Raw genomic sequence first — 23,854 nt, forward strand, 5'->3', positions numbered from 1 at the left:
ATATCCTTTTTTTCTGCAGATTTTATACTACCGCCAGGAAAAGATGGATTTTGCCGTTGTTGAAGACTATGGAATGTACTCAGTGTCGCCCTGTATTTTTAGAACTCCAAAAATTGGACAATTATTTTAACTATTGCATATTTATCTGCATATTTTAAACTTGTTTTTAGATTTCGAAAGACAATCATCTGAATGAATTAATCAAGATTGACCCATTTTAGCTATGTTATAACCGAATTAAGGATATTGTGTAATGTGATGATTTTTTTACATCTGTACTTTTATGGTTGGTTTTTATCTGATAACCGAATAAAGTTATATTTGACTTGACTTGTATCGGTTTATTGAACTCCGTCTGCCATTACGGCTTCGACCGCCGCCGGTCTTGGTCACATGACCAAATATATATGAAACCCAGTAGGTAGTTATAGTTAGGACCAACTTTTCCCATAGACAAAGCACCATTTTATGAATCTTCACGAAATGCTCAAAAAGTAGTGTACCAGTTGCTTCAGCTGCTGCCTGGAAAGTTTCGGGGCGATTCGTGAAGGCGGGGCCAAGAAAAAGGGGGGATCCCAAAAAATTAGGTGGACGTTTTACCCACACAAAACCATAAATACTTATCTAAAGAAACTATAACTCATGCCATTAAGTAACTTTAGGCTACAAGTTATATTTTTTTTAACACAAGGTCAACTATAACTGCTGATATTCAATGGGTTTGTGTGGGTAAAATGTCAGCCTGACTAGAACGTTCCCTGTAACCTTTGGTTTTTCAGTGATTATATATATTTTACTAGGTGGCAGTTGTCACTGGGTAGTTATAGTTAGGGCACCATATCCACTGGTAATGCGCTTGTTGTGTTGCTAATAACTTAGGCACCGTTTTATGAATGTTTGTAAAACTTCCGAAAATAGTGCTCTTTTTTGCCTAGATTGTGCATGGAAAGTTTTTGGGTGATCCTCCAAGTGAGGGTCGAGAAATTAGGGGGGCCACTTCGCTCCCGCACCCTGATTGGCTTCCAAAAACAGGAGAAAAATGATGCTGGCATCCATTACATGTCTCGTCACTCAGTCCTCTGTCCTGAACTTAAATAAAAAATATATATGGGGGCAGGGTAGGGATACCCAGCCCCCCTAGGCCCTATGAAGAGGACCCAGAGGTACCCCCTGACCCCCCCAAAAAAGATTTAGCACATATTGCCATGATCCCGTGGAAGCCCCGAAGGATTTCTGAGAAAAAAATATGGCGGGAGTGTTATAGATTTAGGGCTCCAGGAGCCCCATCCCCTGGGGCCGTATTCAATATTTAAGGGGAGGGGGGCACGCAAACCTCCTCCCTGAGCCGTTTTTGACCCCTCATGAACCCATCCTCTGGGGCCCAATCCATTCAGTATGGGGAAGGGGCATGAGGCCCCTGGGCTGTTTTTGGCCCCTGGAACCTCATTTCAGGGTCCCAATTTAATAATTTAGTGGAAGGGAGCATGCGGTCCCCCTCACCAAGCGGTATTCGGCCCAGGGACTCCATCACTCTGGACCCAATGTATTTAATAAGAGAAGGGGAGCCACGTGGCCCCCCTCCCCAAGCCTTAAAAAAGGTCATGGGCACCCTATCCAACAGGGCCGTAACTAAGGTTTAAAGGGAGTGCTGTCTCCCTGAGTCTTGCCCCGAAGACCCAATCCTCTGGTGCTGGATCACTTGCTGTGTCGCCGAGGATCCCACCCGTGAGACACAGTAGTTTCCCTGCCTGCACAGGCACACAGGGCGACAGACCTGGCGGCAGGCCAAGCCCTGTGGTCAACCTCCAGCTGCGCACGGCCCAAGGCTGTGCGCAGCATGAGGTTGGCTGCCTGTGGGGAGTTGGAAGCTGTACCTGGCTGCAAGACACGCCCTATGGCTAACCCCAAGCCATGTACAACCAAAGGCCATGCTCAGCGTGCTGTTGGCTGCCTATGGGAAGTTGGGCACAGGGCCTGACGAAAGGCCATGTTCAGCGTGGAGTTGGCTGCCTGGGGGGGTGGGGTTGGCTCCATCTGGATAGAGTGACCACAGGGCCTGTCCCCAGGCCAGGCCCTGTTGACAACCCCCCGTTGTGCACGGGCAAGGCTGTGCACAGTGTCGGGTTGGCTGCCTGTGGGGCATTAGTCTGTGTGCAGCGAGGGATTGGCTTTACATATGGTGATAAAATATTACTTTACATTAAAAAACCCTAGAAATTCAGCAAATATCTTTTTATCACACCTAACTGTAATGTTACTTTAACCTTTACTTTTTCAGGGAATTTCTATTTTTTTAACATAACTTAAAAATTATCATACATAACTTCAACCCCCCACTGCACAGGGTTTGTAGCGACACCCCTCCATGCAGGCAACCCCATGCTGCGCACAGCCAGCCCTGTGGACTCCATCCCCCAGAGTTGATGGTATTTTAATTAAAGGAAATGGGGGCCGCATAGTCCCCCTCCTCAAGCCTTGTTAGGCCCTGGGATCCCCATCCCCAAAGGCCATTTCTAAAAGAAAGGTTTCGGGGTACAACGCAGTCCCCCTCCTTGAGCCTTTTTAGGCCCTGAGGACCCCATGCCTTAGGGACATATATTGTTTTTTTAAGGGGAGGAGGTTTGAGCAGACCCTGCCAGCACTGTGATGAAGGCGATGGACAGAGGTCTTGTAATAATACGCAGCACCAGATAAATGGGGACTTTGCTCTCCAGCATGGGTTAGTCGGCACTGGAAGAGGGTGTGATGTATGAGTGCATAGCAGCGCAACCTGTTCATGAGAGAGCCTCACCAATGTCTTGGATTCCAGATCTGGGTGCCGGAGTGGAGGCACTGGGTATGTAGACTTTGGCATCATGAAGGAAGATTGAAAGCTGATGTTTGATTGGGACATGTCTGGAGACATCAAAGAAAGACTACCTAAGACCTCCTAGTTAACTTAGAAAGAGAAGTAAGTCTATCTCCAAGAACATTTGAGTAAGAAATGAGAGTGTGTTGTGTCCTGAAGGCATAGGAAGTTGAAATATTGCTTGTCTAGCATTTGCCCAACTGCAGTGTTAAAATATGACATGCAGTTTATAATCAATGGTGTTATTTGGCATTCATCGGGTTTGTATTATTCTGTGCACTTCCTGATAGAAATGTGCTTGTTTCTAAATAAATGTGAGGCTCATTAGCTTGAGGAACACTTTGGGTGGTGATTTTTGCATATTACAATGAGTCATCTTATTAACCCCTCCCACGCTTGTGACGGAACGATTCCGTCACGCCCCTTGGGTGGGCTGTGCTGGTGACGGAACGGTTCCGTCACGGCCCGCTCGCCGCACCTGCGTGGCGCTGATTTCACACCTGCGCAGCACGTTCTATTGAGCGGGCGGGGCCGTGATGGAACCGTTCCGTCACAAGCACAGCTCACCCGAGGGGCGTGATGGAGGGGTTCCGTCACCAGCGCGGGAGCGCAGCGCGCGGCCCCCCCCGCTCCTTAGCACTGCGGTGTAATAGCCGCCATAGTGAAAGAGTTAATAATGCATGTGTTGGGTTGGTAAATTTAGGTGTAAGTTGACTTTAGATGTTTGGCAGTTGAGGTTTATATTAATGGTTGTGTTGTGTGGATGCTTAGTGCTGGAAGACAGTACAGTGTGAGCATTTACTTTCGATTCCATATGGAGTGTAGTTAGCAGTCTGGTAGTACCTTTGTGTGTTGTTGTGTTGATACGTGCCAGGTGTGCATGTCCATGTGACATGGATGTGGGAGAGAGTAGTACCCTGTTGTGAGAGATGAGAGTAGATAACTTATGTGTGTCTTGGTTTGTGTGAACTGGGGAAAGAGCAGTACCCTGTCACTAGAGGTTATATGTGGGAGAATCCCAGAGAATACGAAGTTTGGACAGACTAGCAATCTATCGCGTGAGGTTGTATGTAGGAAGTACTCCATGGTATGTGAAGTTGGGGAATTGTGGTACTCTATAGTATAAGTTTTCTGTTGGAGTCTGGTTAAGGGATTTTTGAGTTGAGGTGTTGCGTGGTTAAACTTTCTGTTTTTGTTTTGTTTTGTTCCTTTAATGTTTAGACTTGGATATGATAGGGATACCCTTTGACAATGGAAGCCTTGGAGTTCTGTGCCCTGGCTATTGGGGGTCTGTGGCTATATGTACTGGTTCATGCATAAATGTTGTATGGTGTCATTGTGAGAATACAAACGTTGTGGTAGGGCCTTTCCTTACAAGGTCAGAAGCAGTGGAGGCTGCCACAACATGAAGGTGGAGGTGCAGGGGATGGACAAGCGGATTGAAAAATACGAATTTTTAAAAAATTTACCTTTTGCTGATGCCTCCGACACTGACGTCTGTCTCTGTGCTCTCCCAGCAGTCTCTGGGAAGGCAGAGGCTGCCCAGACAATCCAGACGCTTCTCTCTATGAGAGCAGTGGCATAATTGGTCTGAGCGGCCTACTCTGCTGCTCAGAAACTGCCTTGCAACCTGTGCCTTTTCTCCAACCCGGCTGTGTACACAGCTGGGTTAGAGAAATAGAAGTGCGCATGCCGGCCTAACCTAGATGCTCACTTCTAAGTCTCCGCCACCTACCTGTCATGGCCCGGCCGGACCTGGCCCTAAAAGCATGCCAGAGCCAGTCACAGAATATTTAAATGTTATTCTTTCATTATCATTTTATTTTTCTGTGAATGACTCTGACGAGTGGGGCGACACTCCTCTGCCATTACGTAGGACACGCCCCTGGTCACCAGGCTTTCATGTTTTGGGTCGTTGTGCATTGGTAGTCTCAACCTATTTGTTTTCTTAATTCTTTGGTTGACATGAGGTGGTGGGGAGACTCATGTCTTAAACTATTGCAGAGTTTCTCTGACTACTATTTGCTGTCTTTGTGTGTCCGCAAGGGTATTGGAGAGATTCACAGGTTTTTGTTGGATTAATGTGTAAACTCGACATGCTGGAGATCAAGTGATTATGAATGATTGTCCTTGTACTTTATATGCAAGGGAATGTCTGTTCACATTTGTTTTTGGGAAAGGGAGGTGTGTAGTATCTTGCATGTTCCTATTCCCTGTACATCTGAGCTGGAGTCTGAAATACTGAGCTTGAATGATGTGTTAGAATGTTAGTATGTGGCCTGAAGTGGGAGCTGGGAGAGAGTTACAGTTGTGGGAAGGGTGGAGTCCTGATAGGACCTCATTGCAGTTGCTGTAAACTAAGGACTTGGGATCCAAAGGGTGGAAGAGGTGCATGAAGGGCTGAATAAACAGGTCACATCACCAGAGGACTCAATCCAAGAAAAAAGGGAAGACACTAATTCAACAGAATAACATGCTCACCTCCTGGGAGAGAAATCACTGCAAGAGTGGAGCTGGAACACCACCTTGATTCCAAAGAGCTAGTGCCCAGGAACTCAGTTAGCCATAGGTGGGCATACATCACACAAACCACCAGAATGCAGGCTAGAAAGTTTACCGATTAGCTTTGGAGAAGAGAGCACAGGCTAACGAAGAGGAAGGCGAACGGAAAAGGGAAGCACCATGGGGTCAAAACTCTAATCCTCTAAGGTCCCCTTGAACCTGTGTAGTAACAGAACACACAGAAGAGGAATGTACCAGGTGTAGGAAGCAGAGGTGAATATGGTTACTGGCAAACTCCTTCTACCCACCAAAACTATAAAAATACGGAAGCGGTAAAGGAATATCTGATCCAATTAGTCCATGGAAGACAGGGCTGAGCCCATCCTAAAAGCCACCAACAAAAACTAAAGAAGTAAAAAAACAATGACAGAATAGATAATATAAAACAATTCTCACTCCCTCCCTCTCAGACAGGAAAGGAGACCAGTGGTGCGCAGCAGAGATCCTAATGCAGGCAAATGGGGGCCCCTTATCATAGAAGGGGCATGATAATAGGCAAAAAACAATAATAAACCCGCCTCACAATATTCAGTGTAACAACACTAGAAGGAAGACCCTTGAAATTAAAACCTGTAAGCAAATGCCCCCCTACCACTATTGTAGAGGAGGCTCTACCAAAAAAAGAGTGGGAAGCAAATAATAGAACACGTTGAGACTGGGTACCAGAAGCCTGAAGCATTCTTAAAAAGGAGTGCCTGCATGTAACTACAGTACACTGAACTCAAGCAGGAACAGTGTGATTGGCCCATACAGCCAAACACAACAACTGGAACCCAGAAAACCCCAGTACCTCCACAAGAGCCCGAAAGGGAAGGGAGGCATAACCAGCTGTCATAAGTGAGAAAAAACAGGAAGTAAAGCATGGGGAGTTCAACTTTACGGCTCCCAGAGAAAGAGGGAGCCTAGGTTAGGGGCAACCTATGGTCTCCAGCAATCTGTTTTTAACACGGACAGCAAACCATTGGGTACTTTCTTTAAAATTACTGTGCAAAGTTTGGTCTTACTGGTATTTATAAGGTGGAGCTATGTATTGCTTCATTATCCTAAATAATAGAAAATACCGCACCCCCACACGGAGGCACACCCACAGGGAAGCAATAAAAACACCTGGAAAGGGATTTCACCCATAAAATGAGGCACATCAAAAGACAGTTGGATAAAGCATGGGGTTTTATTTGTGCAACACACTCTAACCGAAAGGCTTTCCCAGATGTACAAAGTACAAAGTATTTTATTGTGATGATTATTTAAAATCTTAGAACATTACACATCTAAAAGAAACTTTTAAAATATATGTTACAGCATAAAATCACATAAAATTGTCAATGCTGGACCTTTACAGACAATTAAGTTTTTTCAGTAATTACGTCTCCGAGTTTCCTTTTAACCAGCAGTAGGAACTTTACGAAGGATGCGTTTAGAGCAATATCGTTTGAGTCCATACACTTAATCACTGCCTGCCTGCATGTCCGTATGCCGCGTGATTTTAGAGGAAACTTGAGCATTGATTTTCTCTCTTGCAGGAGTACAGGGCAGGTACACAGAAGATGTTGAATGTCTTCTTTGCCCCTGTTACATAATCTACATTTCGTTTGGGTTTCTTGAAATTCCCATGGCGGAAGATGACATAGCCCTGGCAAGGATCCAAATCTCGCTTTAATGAGCAGCTGCTTATTTTTTTCCGTCCACGGGTTTTCAGATATTGTTGTATCTCCTTCTTTTTATAGCCATTTAGCACCGTCCAGGCATGTTTTCTCTTGGTAAGGGTAGCCTTATCCTTTAGAATGGATAGGTGGTCTGCAGTTTTATTAATGGTTTTCTTAAATGAAGACTTGGTTATGTTCATTTCCCATATCGACATAACCCCAAATTCATTAATCACATCTATAAGGTAAAGAGCTGCACTGGAGTTAGTGTCCTTTTTTATTTCTCTCCATAGGAGCAATGATATCTCATTTTGATGGTCACTTTTTATTTGGTTCCAGACTTTAATAAAGTGGCCTTGCCTTGCAAAGTGTTGATTTGTTAGGCCCAACTCCTTCCTTACTTGCGCTGGGGAACCGTTCACTGGGAGATGGAAAATCGCTCGGTATACTCTGGTTATAATTTTATTCAAAGTATCACTATCTTTACCCATTAGAGCTTCACTCCCATATGTAATAGCTTTCCCAGATGTCAAATGAACAACATTCAAATGTATGTGTGTATATCTATATTTATAAAAACGAAAGTATGTCTGTTTGTCCTTTATGCATTACTACACCAATTATCCGATCGGCATGAAACTTTGGGAAGTTGTTGAGTACACTCCCGCGAAGGTTTCTGTCAAAAAAAAAAACCATTTGTTAAATATCGGCCCCCGGCCCCCCAGGGCACTCATAATCTTTCCAATACTGAACGTTTACAGTTTCCGGTGTGACTCGCTTTTGCAATGACCATCAACAAAGCACAAGGACAATCGCTGCAAGTGTGTGGACTAGATTTGGAGAATCCGTGCTTCTCACATGGACAACTGTATGTGGCCAGCTCAGCCGTCGGAAAAGCTTCTGATTTATTCGTGTATGCACCAGATGGAAAAACAAAAAATACTGTGTATCCACAAGCACTCGAATAAATAAACAGAATTAAAACAACACTTTAAAATGTTTCCCATATTAAAATGAATAAGTTTCAATAAAAATGACACAATGTAAATTGAACGTTATCATAACAAGTTTCCTTAAATTTCCTTTCTTCTGAGATCGCAGCAACGCACGAAGGGTAAGCTAGTATATATATATGTGTATATATATATATATATATATATATATATATATATGTATATATATATATATATTTTTTTTTTCACTAAAAAAAATAGGTTTCAGCCACGTTATAGTTAGGAATTAGCATTTAAAAAACCATAGGTTTCAGGGGCATTATAGTTAGCTGGACATTTCACTTGAAAAAAACCATTGAAATTCCACCGTTATAGCTAGTTCAGCTAACTATAACTTGCGCACAGTGCACTGCTAATGACGTCATGTATTACATCACTCATGGCACGGCCTGCACCACCTCTCTGCAACGCAGCGCCGTGGCACTTAATGGAAGCACCTGGTAGGCTAGTTGGCCCCCAGTGTCCCTCAGGATTGAAGGGGACTTTTTTCCCCAACTTAAGTTCTAAGTTGAGAGATTAAGTCCTAAGGGTCCCTAGGCTCAAACTAGCCCACTAGGTACCTCCAGTAAGCGCCACAGAGCTGCGTTGCAGAGAGCTGTAAAAAGGGGTGTGGCCTCTGAACACGTGTCTGCAACGCAGCTCCCTGGCGCAGAAATACTGGAGATACCTGTTGGGCTAGTTGGCCCTCGGGGACCCTCAGTATTGAAATAGAATTAATTCCTCAACTTACAACTCGCCACGGGGCGCATTTGCGCAATGGTGAAGGAAGGGGGCGTGGCCTGAGGTGGCATGTCTGCAAACACGCCCTGTGGCACGTTTTAAGTTGGAGAATTAATTCCTCCTCAACCCTGAGGGACCCTGGAGGCCAACTAGCCCACCAGGTACCTCCAGTATGCGCTAGAGAGCTGCGTTGCAGAGAGGTGTTCAGAGGCCATGCCCCTTTTTACAACACTCTGCAACGCAGCTCGGCAGGATCCGCGCACCCTAAAAAATTGGTAACTTGGGGGCCCTAGAGGTCCTTGTGGGACCCCCTAAGCAGGTCTAGGGGGTCAGGGTGTTTCTACCCTGCCCCCTTTTCGTGTTTTGTGCGTGTTTTTTCTCTGATTTCTTGTGCCTCAGCTCTACCGAGGCATAAGATGACTCCCAACACTTCCTGATTTGGAGTGTTGACAGCCAATTATCATACAGCTCCTAATCTGGAGGGGACCAGAGCTGGCCATGAGTTTTGAACATTTTTCGAAGATTCGTCAATCGGCGCCAAAGTTATTGGGAATAGAGTGTTGCGGATATCCTATAGGAAATAGGTCCTAACTATAACTACCTACTGGCGACCACCAGTAGTTAATATATATATATATATATATATATATATATATATATATATATATATATATTTACTTATATATATATATATTTACTTATATATATATTATGGAGGACACTGGTCCTTGTAATTACATGCCGAAATAAATTGCACTGCATTTCCATTCCGTGAATTGGGGCATACAGGACGTTATATATATATATATATATATATATATATATATATATATATATAGTACAGGACGTTATATATATATATATATATATATATATATATATATATGTATATGTATAGATATATAGATATATATATATATATATATATATATCAAGTCCATTACTCTCTCCCAGGTAGGAAAGAAGCACGACACAGCTCCGGGGACAAACAAAGCTTTATTCTTTTCTGAGCACAAGGTAGGTGAAGTCACGAAACGCTTGGGCAGACGCGTTTCAGCCATCCATTTGGCCTCATCAGTGCCGGTTCCATGGGCTTCTCGATGTTGCTGAGAACGGAGCGATGTTTGTTGGTAATGAGACCACTCCCAGTCAGGTGGTCACTTGCTCCTCCTCCACTATGTGATTGAAACTTGCCTCGTGCCGGCCCATCTTACAGGTGCATGCTGGTCTTGGGAGTCCGAATAGAAGCCATATACAGTGATAGGTTAAACTGACACCAGGTGATGCCCCAATTTCCATTGGATTCAGTCTCCCAGAACAGTCGCCATTACCTGGAAAAGTTCAGCCTTTGCGTTTGTCCCCTTATCAGGCAAACAGTGTTGCCTACTCTCTCCCCTTCAGTTCTTATTGCAGCAGAACCGTCGGGGGGGGCGCTGCGTTTGTAGTTAATACGTAGTCCACGTTTGTTGCAGGTATAACGCGGTGCACCAGATCGAGAGGGTGTGTCGTTTACCAGCGCCTGCTTGCCGGCTTAAACACCAAGTCCATTACTCTCTCCCAGGTAGGAAAGAAGCACGACACAGCTCCGGGGACAAACAAAGCTTTATTCTTTTCTGAGCACAAGGTAGGTGAAGTAACGAAACGCTTGGGCAGACGCGTTTCAGCCATCCATTTGGCCTCATCAGTGCCGGTTCCATGGGCTTCTCGATGTTGCTGAGAACGGAGCGATGTTTGTTGGTAATGAGACCACTCCCAGTCAGGTGGTCACTTGCTACTCCTCCACTATGTGATTGAAACTTGCCTCGTGCCGGCCCATCTTACAGGTGCATGCTGGTCTTGGGAGTCCGAATAGAAGCCATATACAGTGATAGATTGAACTGACACCAGGTGATGCCCCAATTTCCATTGGATTCAGTCTCCCAGAACAGTCGCCATTACCTGAAAAAGTTCAGCCTTTGCGTTTGTCCCCTTATCAGGCAAACAGTGTTGCCTACTCTCTCCCCTTCAGTTCTTATTGCAGCAGAACCAACGGGGGGCGCGCGTTTGTAGTTAATACGTAGTCCAAGTTTGTTGCAGGTATAACGCGGTGCACCAGATCGAGAGGGTGTGTCGTTTACCAGCGCCTGCTTGCCGGCTTAAACACCAAGTCCATTACTCTCTCCCAGGTAGGAAAGAAGCACGACACAGCTCCGGGGACAAACAAAGCTTTATTCTTTTCTGAGCACAAGGTAGGTGAAGTCACGAAACGCTTGGGCAGACGCGTTTCAGCCATCCATTTGGCCTCATCAGTGCCGGTTCCATGGGCTTCTCAATGTTGCTGAGAACGGAGCGATGTTTGTTGGTAATGAGACCACTCCCAGTCAGGTGGTCACTTCCTCCTCCTCCACTATGTGATTGAAACTTGCCTCGTGCCGGCCCATCTTACAGGTGCATGCTGGTCTTGGGAGTCCGAATAGAAGCCATATACAGTGATAGATTGAACTGACACCAGGTGATGCCCCAATTTCCATTGGATTCAGTCTCCCAGAACAGTCGCCATTACCTGGAAAAGTTCAGCCTTTGCGTTTGTCCCCTTATCAGGCAAACAGTGTTGCCTACTCTCTCCCCTTCAGTTCTTATTGCAGCAGAACCAACGGGGGGGGCGCCGCGTTTGTAGTTAATACGTAGTCCAAGTTTGTTGCAGGTATAACGCGGTGCACCAGATCGAGAGGGTGTGTCGTTTACCAGCGCCTGCTTGCCGGCTTAAACACCAAGTCCATTACTCTCTCCCAGGTAGGAAAGAAGCACGACACAGCTCCGGGGACAAACAAAGCTTTATTCTTTTCTGAGCACAAGGTAGGTGAAGTCACGAAACGCTTGGGCAGACGCGATTCAGCCATCCATTTGGCCTCATCAGTGCCGGTTCCATGGGCTTCTCGATGTTGCTGAGAACGGAGCGATGTTTGTTGGTAATGAGACCACTCCCAGTCAGGTGGTCACTTGCTCCTCCTCCACTATGTGATTGAAACTTGCCTCGTGCCGGCCCATCTTACAGGTGCATGCTGGTCTTGGGAGTCCGAATAGAAGCCATATACAGTGATAGGTTGAACTGACACCAGGTGATGCCCCAATTTCCATTGGATTCAGTCTCCCAGAACAGTCACCATTACCTGGAAAAGTTCAGCCTTTGCGTTTGTCCCCTTATCAGGCAAACAGTGTTGCCTACTCTCTCCCCTTCAGTTCTTATTGCAGCAGAACCGTCGGGTGGGCGCCGCGTTTGTAGTTAATACGTAGTCCACGTTTGTTGCAGGTATAACGCGGTGCACCAGATCGAGAGGGTGTGTCGTTTACCAGCGCCTGCTTGCCGGCTTAAACACCAAGTCCATTACTCTCTCCCAGGTAGGAAAGAAGCACGACACAGCTCCGGGGACAAACAAAGCTTTATTCTTTTCTGAGCACAAGGTAGGTGAAGTAACGAAACGCTTGGGCAGACGCGTTTCAGCCATCCATTTGGCCTCATCAGTGCTGGTTCCATGGGCTTCTCGATGTTGCTGAGAACGGAGCGATGTTTGTTGGTAATGAGACCACTCCCAGTCAGGTGGTCACTTGCTCCTCCTCCACTATGTGATTGAAACTTGCCTCGTGCCGGCCCATCTTACAGGTGCATGCTAGTCTTGGGAGTCCGAATAGAAGCCATATACAGTGCTAGATTGAACTGACACCAGGTGATGCCCCAATTTCCATTGGATTCAGTCTCCCAGAACAGTCGCCATTACCTGGAAAAGTTCAGCCTTTGCGTTTGTCCCCTTATCAGGCAAACATTGTTGCCTACTCTCATCCCTTCAGTTCTTATTGCAGCAGAACCAACGGGGGGGCGCCGCGTTTGTAGTTAATACGTAGTCCAAGTTTGTTGCAGGTATAACGCGGTGCACCAGATCGAGAGGGTGTGTCGTTTACCAGCGCCTGCTTGCCGGCTTAAACACCAAGTCCATTACTCTCTCCCAGGTAGGAAAGAAGCACGACACAGCTCCGGGGACAAACAAAGCTTTATTCTTTTCTGAGCACAAGGTAGGTGAAGTCACGAAACGCTTGGGCAGACGCGATTCAGCCATCCATTTGGCCTCATCAGTGCCGGTTCCATGGGCTTCTCGATGTTGCTGAGAACGGAGCGATGTTTGTTGGTAATGAGACCACTCCCAGTCAGGTGGTAACTTGCTCCTCCTCCACTATGTGATTGAAACTTGCCTCGTGCCGGCCCATCTTACAGGTGCATGCTGGTCTTGGGAGTCCGAATAGAAGCCATATACAGTGATAGGTTGAACTGACACCAGGTGATGCCCCAATTTCCATTGGATTCAGTCTCCCAGAACAGTCACCATTACCTGGAAAAGTTCAGCCTTTGCGTTTGTCCCCTTATCAGGCAAACAGTGTTGCCTACTCTCTCCCCTTCAGTTCTTATTGCAGCAGAACCGTCGGGGGGGCGCCGCGTTTGTAGTTAATACGTAGTCCACGTTTGTTGCAGGTATAACGCGGTGCACCAGATCGAGAGGGTGTGTCGTTTACCAGCGCCTGCTTGCCGGCTTAAACACCAAGTCCATTACTCTCTCCCAGGTAGGAAAGAAGCACGACACAGCTCCGGGGACAAACAAAGCTTTATTCTTTTCTGAGCACAAGGTAGGTGAAGTAACGAAACGCTTGGGCAGACGCGTTTCAGCCATCCATTTGGCCTCATCAGTGCTGGTTCCATGGGCTTCTCGATGTTGCTGAGAACTGAGCGATGTTTGTTGGTAATGAGACCACTCCCAGTCAGGTGGTCACTTGCTCCTCCTCCACTATGTGATTGAAACTTGCCTCGTGCCGGCCCATCTTACAGGTGCATGCTGGTCTTGGGAGTCCGAATAGAAGCCATATACAGTGATAGATTGAACTGACACCAGGTGATGCCCCAATTTCCATTGGATTCAGTCTCCCAGAACAGTCGCCATTACCTGGAAAAGTTCAGCCTTTGCGTTTGTCCCCTTATCAGGCAAACATTGTTGCCTACTCTCTTCCCTTCAGTTCTTATTGCAGCAGAACCGACGGGGGGGGGGCGCCGCGTTTGTAGTTAATACGTAGTCCAAGTTTGTTGCAGGTATAACGCGGTGCACCAGATTGAGAGGGTGTGTCGTTTACCAGCGCCTGCTTGCCGGCTTAAACACCAAGTCCATTACTCTCTCCCAGGTAGGAAAGAAGCACGACACAGCTCCGGGGACAAACAAAGCTTTATTCTTTTCTGAGCACAAGGTAGGTGAAGTCACGAAACGCTTGGGCAGACGCGTTTCAGCCATCCATTTGGCCTCATCAGTGCCGGTTCCATGGGCTTCTCGATGTTGCTGAGAACGGAGCGATGTTTGTTGGTAATGAGACCACTCCCAGTCAGGTGGTCACTTGCTCCTCCTCCACTATGTGATTGAAACTTGCCTCGTGCCGGCCCATCTTACAGGTGCATGCTGGTCTTGGGAGTCCGAATAGAAGCCATATACAGTGATAGGTTGAACTGACACCAGGTGATGCCCCAATTTCCATTGGATTCAGTCTCCCAGAACAGTCGCCATTACCTGGAAAAGTTCAGCCTTTGCGTTTGTCCCCTTATCAGGCAAACAGTGTTGCCTACTCTCTCCCCTTCAGTTCTTATTGCAGCAGAACCGTCGGGGGGGGGCGCCGCGTTTGTAGTTAATATGTAGTCCAAGTTTGTTGCAGGTATAACGCGGTGCACCAGATCGAGAGGGTGTGTCGTTTACCAGCGCCTGCTTGCAGGCTTAAACACCAAGTCCATTACTCTCTCCCAGGTAGGAAAGAAGCACGACACAGCTCCGGGGACAAACAAAGCTTTATTCTTTTCTGAGCACAAGGTAGGTGAAGTCACGAAACGCTTGGGCAGACGCGTTTCAGCCATCCATTTGGCCTCATCAGTGCCGGTTCCATGGGCTTCTCGATGTTGCTGAGAACGGAGCGATGTTTGTTGGTAATGAAACCACTCCCAGTCAGGTGGTCACTTGCTCCTCCTCCACTATGTGATTGAAACTTGCCTCGTGCCGGCCCATCTTACAGGTGCATGCTGGTCTTGGGAGTCCGAATAGAAGCCATATACAGTGATAGGTTGAACTGACACCAGGTGATATATATATATATGACACAACCACCGTCTCCTCCCGCAATCGCTCTCTCCACGACTACGCCTGCGGACACAGACACGGGCCAAAACTTCAGATGCTGGTTAATTTTTATTCTTTATTCAGCTGTCGCCATAACGTTTCGGCACAGAGCCTTGATCACATATATATATTTCTCCAACGTCGCTTTAGCAAGTTGCTTCTCCCACAACAAAGAGACGAAAGTGGACCCAGATATTTGTGCCAATCAACGTAGTTTTATTTCAATTTGACCAGCCAGTACGCCATATATATATATATATATATATATATATAATATATAATATATAATATCATACTTATAAGTAGGCAAATGGAACTGTTAAATGCATGGAATAAAATACAAGCAGATAATAATACCGGACGTCCACAGCAAGAAATCGGAGAGATATGTACACTAAATACATCAGATGATTATAACCAATGGAGACTTCAATGTGCACACAGACACACTCACACATCACAATACCAATAATCAAAAGAAAACACCTCAGATGATTATAACCAAGGGAGACCTGCATACGCAAACAGACAGACTCACACATCACAATGCCAAAAAAGAAATATAAATACTGGGGTTTTGTCCAACGGGGCCAGGCAGGACATAGAAATTTAAGTAATTCACAATCGCCTGGTCTCAAATTTAATGCTGTTTTTTAATTGTCAGCAAAATGTGAGCTTCAAACCAATTAGACAGCTGTCTAATTGATTTGAAGCTCACATTTTGCTGACAATTAAAAACAGCATTAAATTCGAGACCAGGCGATTGTGAATTACTTAAATAACAGAAATACATCACTGATCAAGTATCCAACATTCTTGCCATCTCAGCTGGAGGAGCCCTTGACTGCCAGGCAGAAGTCTCGATTGAGACCCTCAAAAAGTTCCCTGCTGCAACATGTCTGTATAACAGCGAGCTCCCGTCTTGGCACCAAGATTTCCCACCTTAATACCTTTTACTCAACCTGAGGAGAAGTTATTAGAAATCTCGCCCCCTTTCTTCTGTTACGAAAAACCGAGCTGACCATACTGGTCTGTGTCAAGGTCAAGACAGAAGCTGGCCAGGCCACTGTATTCTGACTCTGAGACAGAGCTGTACATTCCACACATGTCTCTGGCAACAACAATCTCTGCTCTGAAAGGTACCAGGCACGCATCCCACACATTATCTTAGTGAAGCTTACGAAAGTCTCCAAAACAACCTTGAATATGAACAGCTTAAACAACTTGAGTGATCTGGGGGCCTGCCTGTGTGTGCAAAGATCAAGCTAGAAAGAGTCAGAATTCAAGATGGCATGAGGACATGTCAAAGCCAATAGTAAGAACTTCACAATACTTCCCAATGTACAACACAATGCACATTTGTGCACCATTGCCTATAGCATCACACACTTCACTTCCCAATGTATAACATAATGCACATTTGAGCACACCTGCATATAACACTACACTCCGAGACCGAGAAGTACATTTCACACCTCTCTCTCTCTCTCTCTCTCTCTCTCTCTCTCTCTCTCTCTCTCTCTCTCTCTCTCTCTCTCTCGCTCTCTCTCTCATTCTTTCAAATGCACACCCCACTTGTTCTGATCCTGGCAAGGCTTTAAAAAGCAAACACTCCCCCTCTGCAGCTACAACGAAACACAAAAGAAATATTCAAGGAAAAAGGCACATGCAGGAAACATGATATCATACATGCAAGAAAACACCTAAAGTCAATTAAAATAATGGTAGTCAAAGGTCATCACGTGGTCCCAATATATGGGAGTGCCTCTGGCACTAAAGCTAGTGGTAGAAGAGTTAAAGGATGCAAGGCCATGTTGTGCATGGCTCTACATGCACAACAGTTTTGACTCTAGCCCTACACAGGTGATCCAGGGCATCCACAATGCAAATGTAGAACATAAAATGAGGCAATTCAAATGTCAATAACATGTAGTTTTCCATCTCCGGGTTTATAATATACAACTTGGGCTTCACTGCTATTCTCAATTTGATGTCACTTGAAACCATCTGTTGAAAACAGACTGATGTTAGCAATAGTGAGGAATTTACTGTAAGGAGACATTCTAGCTGAGTGGTCAGAGAACCCGCAAGGTACACAGAATTCCCATGTTGTTTTGTTCGCTGACACTCTCTTTTTCTTTTAAACGGCAAGGACATTTTGTAGATTATTGGTGGGATGGGTTGTTTTATCTTGCCAATTCCCCAAAAAAGTCCATCATTGCTGTGATATACTACGGTACACAACATAGAACAGAACCAATAAACAATATTTCAGTAGGATTCACTCATTAGGGTGTGTGTCACAAATTACATATTCAAATCTCGACCACATCTGTAATAATATTTATGAGAGTATATCAAATCTCAACAAACATCATTGAGACACAATATTATGGTCAAATTACCTTACGTATTATTATACAAATAATGTTACATGTTCACAAAAAAATTGAAGAAAGATTTGCAGGCAAGATGGTGCTACCTCGGTGTTGCACAAAAGATACACACTTGAAACTGATACATTAACAAGTGCTGCCCAGTATTAGTGATGCAAAAGCCATTCACTGTAATAGTGTTTCAGTAGCACAGTGTTTTTACACCCCAATATTTTGTTGCTGACGTTTTGACCCTGGAAGCATAAGTTAGCGGGTCTCATCAGGACATAATAGCAATCTGTCTAGATGTTTGAAGGTTCTATTATGCACTCTTAAACGCATACATAGCCAAGTAAGAATAGTCGGTCATTGGTGTCAGGCTGATACCCTCGTTATATAAATACAGAACATCACTGCTTCAGTAATGTCATATGCTTACAAGCAGGCAGCAGAGCAGTCCTTCCCTCTTGGCACATCGATGATACCAAAGTAAATCACAGCAAGAATGAACATTTAAGAAAGGGACAATATAAAACAAGCCATCAAATCACAGCTTTAGTTAAACACTCTTGTAGATAGGAATCTGAGAAATAATATTTCAATGTTTACTTATAACATTTCTTGAGGATTTACTGTGACTTACAAGCTTAGTAATAAATCTAAATTGCCAAAATATTCCTTGAGGTCCCACTTTTGATACCAGTAATTTGCATGATACGGCTTTAGATTTTGCTAATTTATTACCATCAAAATTGTAACTGCCTGACTCTGAATCTTTTGCCTATTTTTGATACAGTGAAGGAATTTGAGGTTTTGGAACTATTTTGTCTGGCTCTGATAATTTTGCTATTAACTATACTAGCATTAGTTAAGGGGAATGGCATCTTTGGACGTGTAATACTCTATTAGCTGTCCTTTTGTAAAATAATTAAGATACTCAATTCGTTCAAAACTGTAATTATAAGTAAACTTTAAATGATGCTCCTTGGTATTGAGTTTGCCCGTATATTCTCTAAACTCATTCAACCTTTCTTCCCATATGAGGAGGTTGTCAGTATATCTCAGACCTAAATTAATATTCTTCTGCCATTTATCCGAATACTGACCAAAAGGAACAGTAAATTCCTAAAAACTCATTATGAGATTGAGAAACGGAGGGACCGCACAAGAGCTCATAGCGACTTCACATTTCTATAACAAATTGTTGAACAAAATACATTGCATCATATCAAAAACTGTCTTAATATGCAGGTAGACAGAACCTGGACTTTCCTGTTAAAATACTAGCTACATTTGTTCCCCCTGGTGGCTGGTGCGATGACATCTTTGGAAGGAGTTAAAAGGTCATCGTAATAGGATGTTTTACCTTCAGATAATCTAAAATCTGTGAATCAAACCATCTCGTTGTCATCGCCTCTAACGTGCAGGGGTTTGGTACACCTGTAGCTGTATCTTACAGTTATATTGCACTTTCAGACCTCTCCCAATTGTGAAAGTAACCTAAAGGCTCATTTCCGCAGAAAGAGAAACTGGTAGCTCATTATCATTGCTACTCATGTCTTGGTCTACTGTAAAATAATATATAGTGACTAAATTAGTATTTTCATGTGTAGAAAGATTTTCTGAATATTTATAAGAGGCGCTACCTGTCAACTCTATTTGTTTATATTTATTATTTAGGAAACACTTATATGAACACAATTTACAAGTACATTTGAACAAATCAATTTTCAAATCTTCTATTTTATTCAATTTTAAATTCTTGCAATCTTTTCTCGTGGAGGAACAGAAAGACAAAAAAATAATTTTCAGCTTTTGTAAATTCTCTGCCTGACAAGTTAATAATTCTCAAAGAGTCCTCTTCCTGACTTATTTCTTGATAGAACATGGAGGGTTCTCCCATACAAATCTGTCCCTTTTCTCTCCTTCACCCTTGTCTTGTCTTTTTCTATTTATTTTGACTCTTTTCCTTTAGTATGCATCCCTAAGTTGTGGAATGCAGGAAAAATATGCATTGGATCAAAAAAATTATTTGCGGATTCTACCAGCTTAGTTCCCTCAAATCTGGCTCAGATTCTTCTTCTGAAGAACTGGGTATTTCTATCTGCTGAACTATCTGTAATGCAGCTTTTCAATCTTTGTATACGTAGTCATACTAATTTGCAAATGTGAACACTCGCCCGTAACATAATATCTACATGTTTATTTTAAACTTCTGTTGCTTGGGCTGAGCAGACTCATCTCGATGTTTAATCAATTTGATCTTTAGAACTTTAAATTATTCATAGATTTCCTCATTTGGAAGCATTTTTTCACTTTCCATTTTCAAAGCTTGCATACATATTACCAGATTGTCATATTCAATACATGTATGCTTGACTAATGGTTCAATAATGACACAGAACAAAGGTTCACAATTGACTAATTGTGTAATTCTTTAGCAAGTAACTGAATAAGTAATACATGTTGTATTCATCCAGCCAAATAAGCACTAAGAATTGGTAGACATAATGCAAGAAAGAGGATTTATTTCTTTCATTCAATGGATACAGTGATTCCAAAATGGAATGTTGTTCTCAAAAAGGTGATCACATGGTGCATAGGTGAGAAAATAGTTATATTCAAGTAAAAAATAGCCAATTCATTACTCCAACGAACATATTAGAAGGCCAAACAAAATCAGGAATTTCCATTTGGAAACACGGGCACCAAGGGTGATGGTTCTAAACTCTGGCAGTATAGATATTTACAGCATTTGGACCTTGAGGATGGTTAAAAGGCCATCATCAGGACAAAGGGATAAGAGAGCAAAGTTTGACTGCAGAACCTAACTTGAGAATAATATTATATTAGCACCACTGCAAAGGGAGCAGGCTGGGCAAGACAAAATATTTTTAAATGATACTGTGGGCCATCCCATCTCAAGGATTATTCAAAATTGGGGTGAAGGAAGTTCTGGATGTGTCACAATGTCAATCAAGACATCTGGCATCGCCCAAAAAATTAGATGAGCAAAATTAAACCCTCCTCCACGGCCCCCCCTCCGCCACGACCGAAGCCAACTCCGCAGCCAAAGAATGTCACTGCTGGAACACCATCTACGCTGATAAGCTTGCACCCTTCCGCCACCCTGTCAAACAACGCCCCCTGAAGGTCGCCTGGTTCACTACTGACCTCCAAGAAGACAAGCACTCCTGCAGACGCCTCAAGAAATTCTAGCAGAACAGGAAAACCATCAAAGACCGGAACAACTACAGGAACGCCATGAATAAATACCTTTATCAAAAACAAAATCTACACCAACGCAAGTAACGCAAAAGAACTCTTCAACGTCATACAACAATTCACCAAACCCCCTGCGAAACCACAGACATCACACGTTCTCAGGACCTCTGCAACAAGCTTAGCTCTTACCGCCACCTGAAAATCAAGGCCCTCTATGACAACTTCAACTAATAGACTCCGGGCATCACCCCACTCCCCACCACCAACAACCAGCCGACCATCACCACCTGGAAACCCACCACCACTGAAGACACCGCCATAACCATGAAGAACACACACTCAGGAGCCCCCATGGATGCCTGCCCGCCACACTTCTACCACAGAGCTGCCGCCGCCATAGCACCCGAACTAGACCCGACCATCAATGCCTTCTTCGAATCCGGCACCTTCCCCAACGACTGGAAGTGGGCAGAGGTCAAGCCCCTCCTCAAGAAACCCTCGGCTGACCCGACGGACCTGAAAAACTACCGGCCCTTCTCTCTCCTTCCCTTCACAGCGAAAGGCACAGAGAGATTCATTAACGCCCAGCTGACCACCTTCATCGAAGAGAACGCCATTCTCGACTCCTCCCAGTTTGGATTTCGCAGGAGCCACAGCACAGAGAGCGCTCTCCTCGCCGCCAACGATGACATCCACATGTTACACGACCAGGGCCACACTGCGGCCCCCATCCTACTAGACCTGACCTCTCATCTGCCTTTGACATCATCTCCCACCGCATTCTCACAGCCAGACTACACGACGCCGGCATACAAGGAACCGCCCTCGACTGGATCTGCTCCTTTCCCTCTGGCAGAACCCAAAGGATCAGACTCCCTCCCTTCCTCTCCGAACTTACAGAGATCAACAGTGGAGTACCCCAAAGATCCTTGCTTAGCCCTACGGTCTTCGAAATCTGCACGGCCCCCCTTGTCACCATTGTCAGACTGCATAGGCTCAGCATAATATCTTACGCCCACGACACCCAGCTCATCCTCTCTCTCACGAACAACCCCGAAGACCAGACTCAGCTTCCAAGAAGGAATGAAAGAGGTCGCAGCCTGTATGAGCGACAGCTGCCTTAAACTGAGCTTAGAGAAGACTGGTTTCTACATGCTGCTATTGAACCTATTCCCACACTTTGCTTTTCGCAACAAACATAAAATGGTATCTTGCGCGACACCTCTACTCGACCTATTCGCACACTCCTTTCCTTTCCACCATGTACGTTAAATGCACTCTGACTCTGTGTTGTCACGTTTGGAGAGAGGGCAGTAGATTTACTAATATTTGGAGAAATGCAGCACGACAACTTGCTGCGCTGCATCAAATGGAGAGTTCAGGAATGAATCATTTCTGTTGCGCATTCCAGCCCTCCCACTGCACTGGTGCACTTGTTCCTGCCAAGCAGCAACGCAAGAACCCTTGCACTAAGGTGCAAGGGTGCCTACTGCGTTACAGCCAGTATTGTTTTTGTGCAGGAAGAAATACCTTCCTGCACAAAAATAATCATCTGCAGAACACACAGAAAGAAGAAAAAATGAGGAGAAATAAACATACTTCTCCTTGTTACGCCTCCTCTGGGAAAACTTCCATTTTGATACATTTGCGTGTTAATTAGTGTTAGTAAATCTGGGACTGTGCCAAAAACCAAGGGTGGACGCGTGAGAGTACCCATGCCCCACCCAAGAAACACCTCTCCATGCCAGAGTACCACCAGGCAGTGACTTGTGCCGCCCTGCGTTACTCTAGATTAACTATACCCAAGGTGGCTCTGCTTGGCATAATAAATCTCACTTATTTATTTATTTATTATTACAATTTGTAAAGCGCATCCGTATGCCCGTGGGCATCTTGGCGCTGAAGGAGCTTGCGTTGCCCTTGCATCACCTGGCCCAGGGTATTTCGCATAACTCCCATACTCAACCTATCCCTGCTCTCCTATGCTTTCTACCACATGCGTAAAATGCGCTGAAAAGCCGCTACAACAACTTTGTAGCACACCGTCTGGGTATCTCACATGACGCCAGTACGCAATACTAATAGAAGACATCACTAGCAACACTCTTTTCTCATCTGTGTACCACAGATCCAACCAGAGCCCCCGACCCCGTGTCAGCAAAGGGCTTTGGGACCTCGACAAGAGGATTGAAAGCGCTATAGCAATACGGTAATACAATCCAATTTCACTTCAACACCAGAGTACTAGTTATCAGGAGAGTACGATGGAACAGCAAAGCACCGTAGCTGGTTCCTGAAGATCCCTTGGTGTTGTGGCCACTCACTAACAGTACTTTCTTTTCTTTGCAGGAAGTAGATACATTGTGATGGGCCAAATTTACCACAAGAGACTGCAGCTACCCGACTCCATGCTCCAGTTTCTCAAAGGACACTTGAGGCCAGGCGATGGACTGGTCAGGAGCAGCAGCTACGTCAAGAGGTTCACTAAAAGGAAGGGCAGGAAACTGCAAAGCATCTCCCACACCAAGTGCAGATGAACCACCCTTCCACTCTTACACCACAAGTTCTTTTTTTGTATTTTATTATTGGAAATGTGTCAAAAGGTGAAATAATAATTTCATCAAAACATTATACTTGTACAAGTGTGTCTGTCAACAATACTTCTTTTCTGAGGCTATCACGCCATGGGACTCTTTCTACTCTATGTGTTAAGCAGAATATGGCAGTGTGTGCTATCCCCATAGCTTGACATTCTGTCTCGAACTTTATGAAAGCTGCATATGTAGACAGACTCAAGTAAACCTAAAACAAAGTGCAGTTTGCTGATGTTAACTTGTTTGTACAAAGTGTTTTAAACAGCGGTTTTGCATAAGAAGTGTTGTCGTTACCTATGTAACGTTGCTTAGTTGATCAATCTTTGAAGGATGACAGTCTGAGCTGAACATGCCAGGATTTTAGGTCACACATATACGTTAATAAATGCCTACTGTATCACCTGCCAGTTCGTGCCAGAGACAAATACAGTACATTTACGAGAGCTGTCTTGCTTGTCTCAAATTCAGTGTGGAGCCCATACAAGCCAGTACGAGCAACATAATCCATTTTAGGGCATATTTACAAGGGCATTGTGCCACCGGACCGTAACTTTTTCCGAAGCTCCAGTGGCACGGTGTTTTGATCCATATTTACAAGGCGGCCCTAAGCCATGTTGCATGGCATAACGCCACCTTGTAAATATGGTCCTCCTCAACGCAGTTTTCTACAGCAAAGGGGCATGCAATGGGTGTTACTG

The 23,854-nt window shown here is 44.7% G+C and overlaps 1 protein-coding gene across 1 annotated transcript in view; it reads left to right on the plus strand.

Moving 5' to 3' along the window:
- The window catches only part of C7H17orf58 (chromosome 7 C17orf58 homolog), a 191,327-nt gene extending 167,817 nt beyond the window's left edge, over positions 1–23,510 (plus strand). Inside the window, exon 5 of the mRNA XM_086928772.1 lies at positions 22,912–23,510. Coding sequence (XP_086784898.1) covers positions 22,912–23,099 — 188 coding nt within the window. The 3' untranslated portion in view covers positions 23,100–23,510. The remainder of the gene's footprint in view (positions 1–22,911) is intronic.
- The last annotated feature ends 344 nt before the right edge of the window (positions 23,511–23,854 follow it).

This window comes from Lissotriton vulgaris, chromosome 7, assembly GCF_964263255.1.
Source record: "Lissotriton vulgaris chromosome 7, aLisVul1.2, whole genome shotgun sequence".
In the NCBI taxonomy this organism is placed as follows: domain Eukaryota; kingdom Metazoa; phylum Chordata; class Amphibia; order Caudata; family Salamandridae; genus Lissotriton; species Lissotriton vulgaris.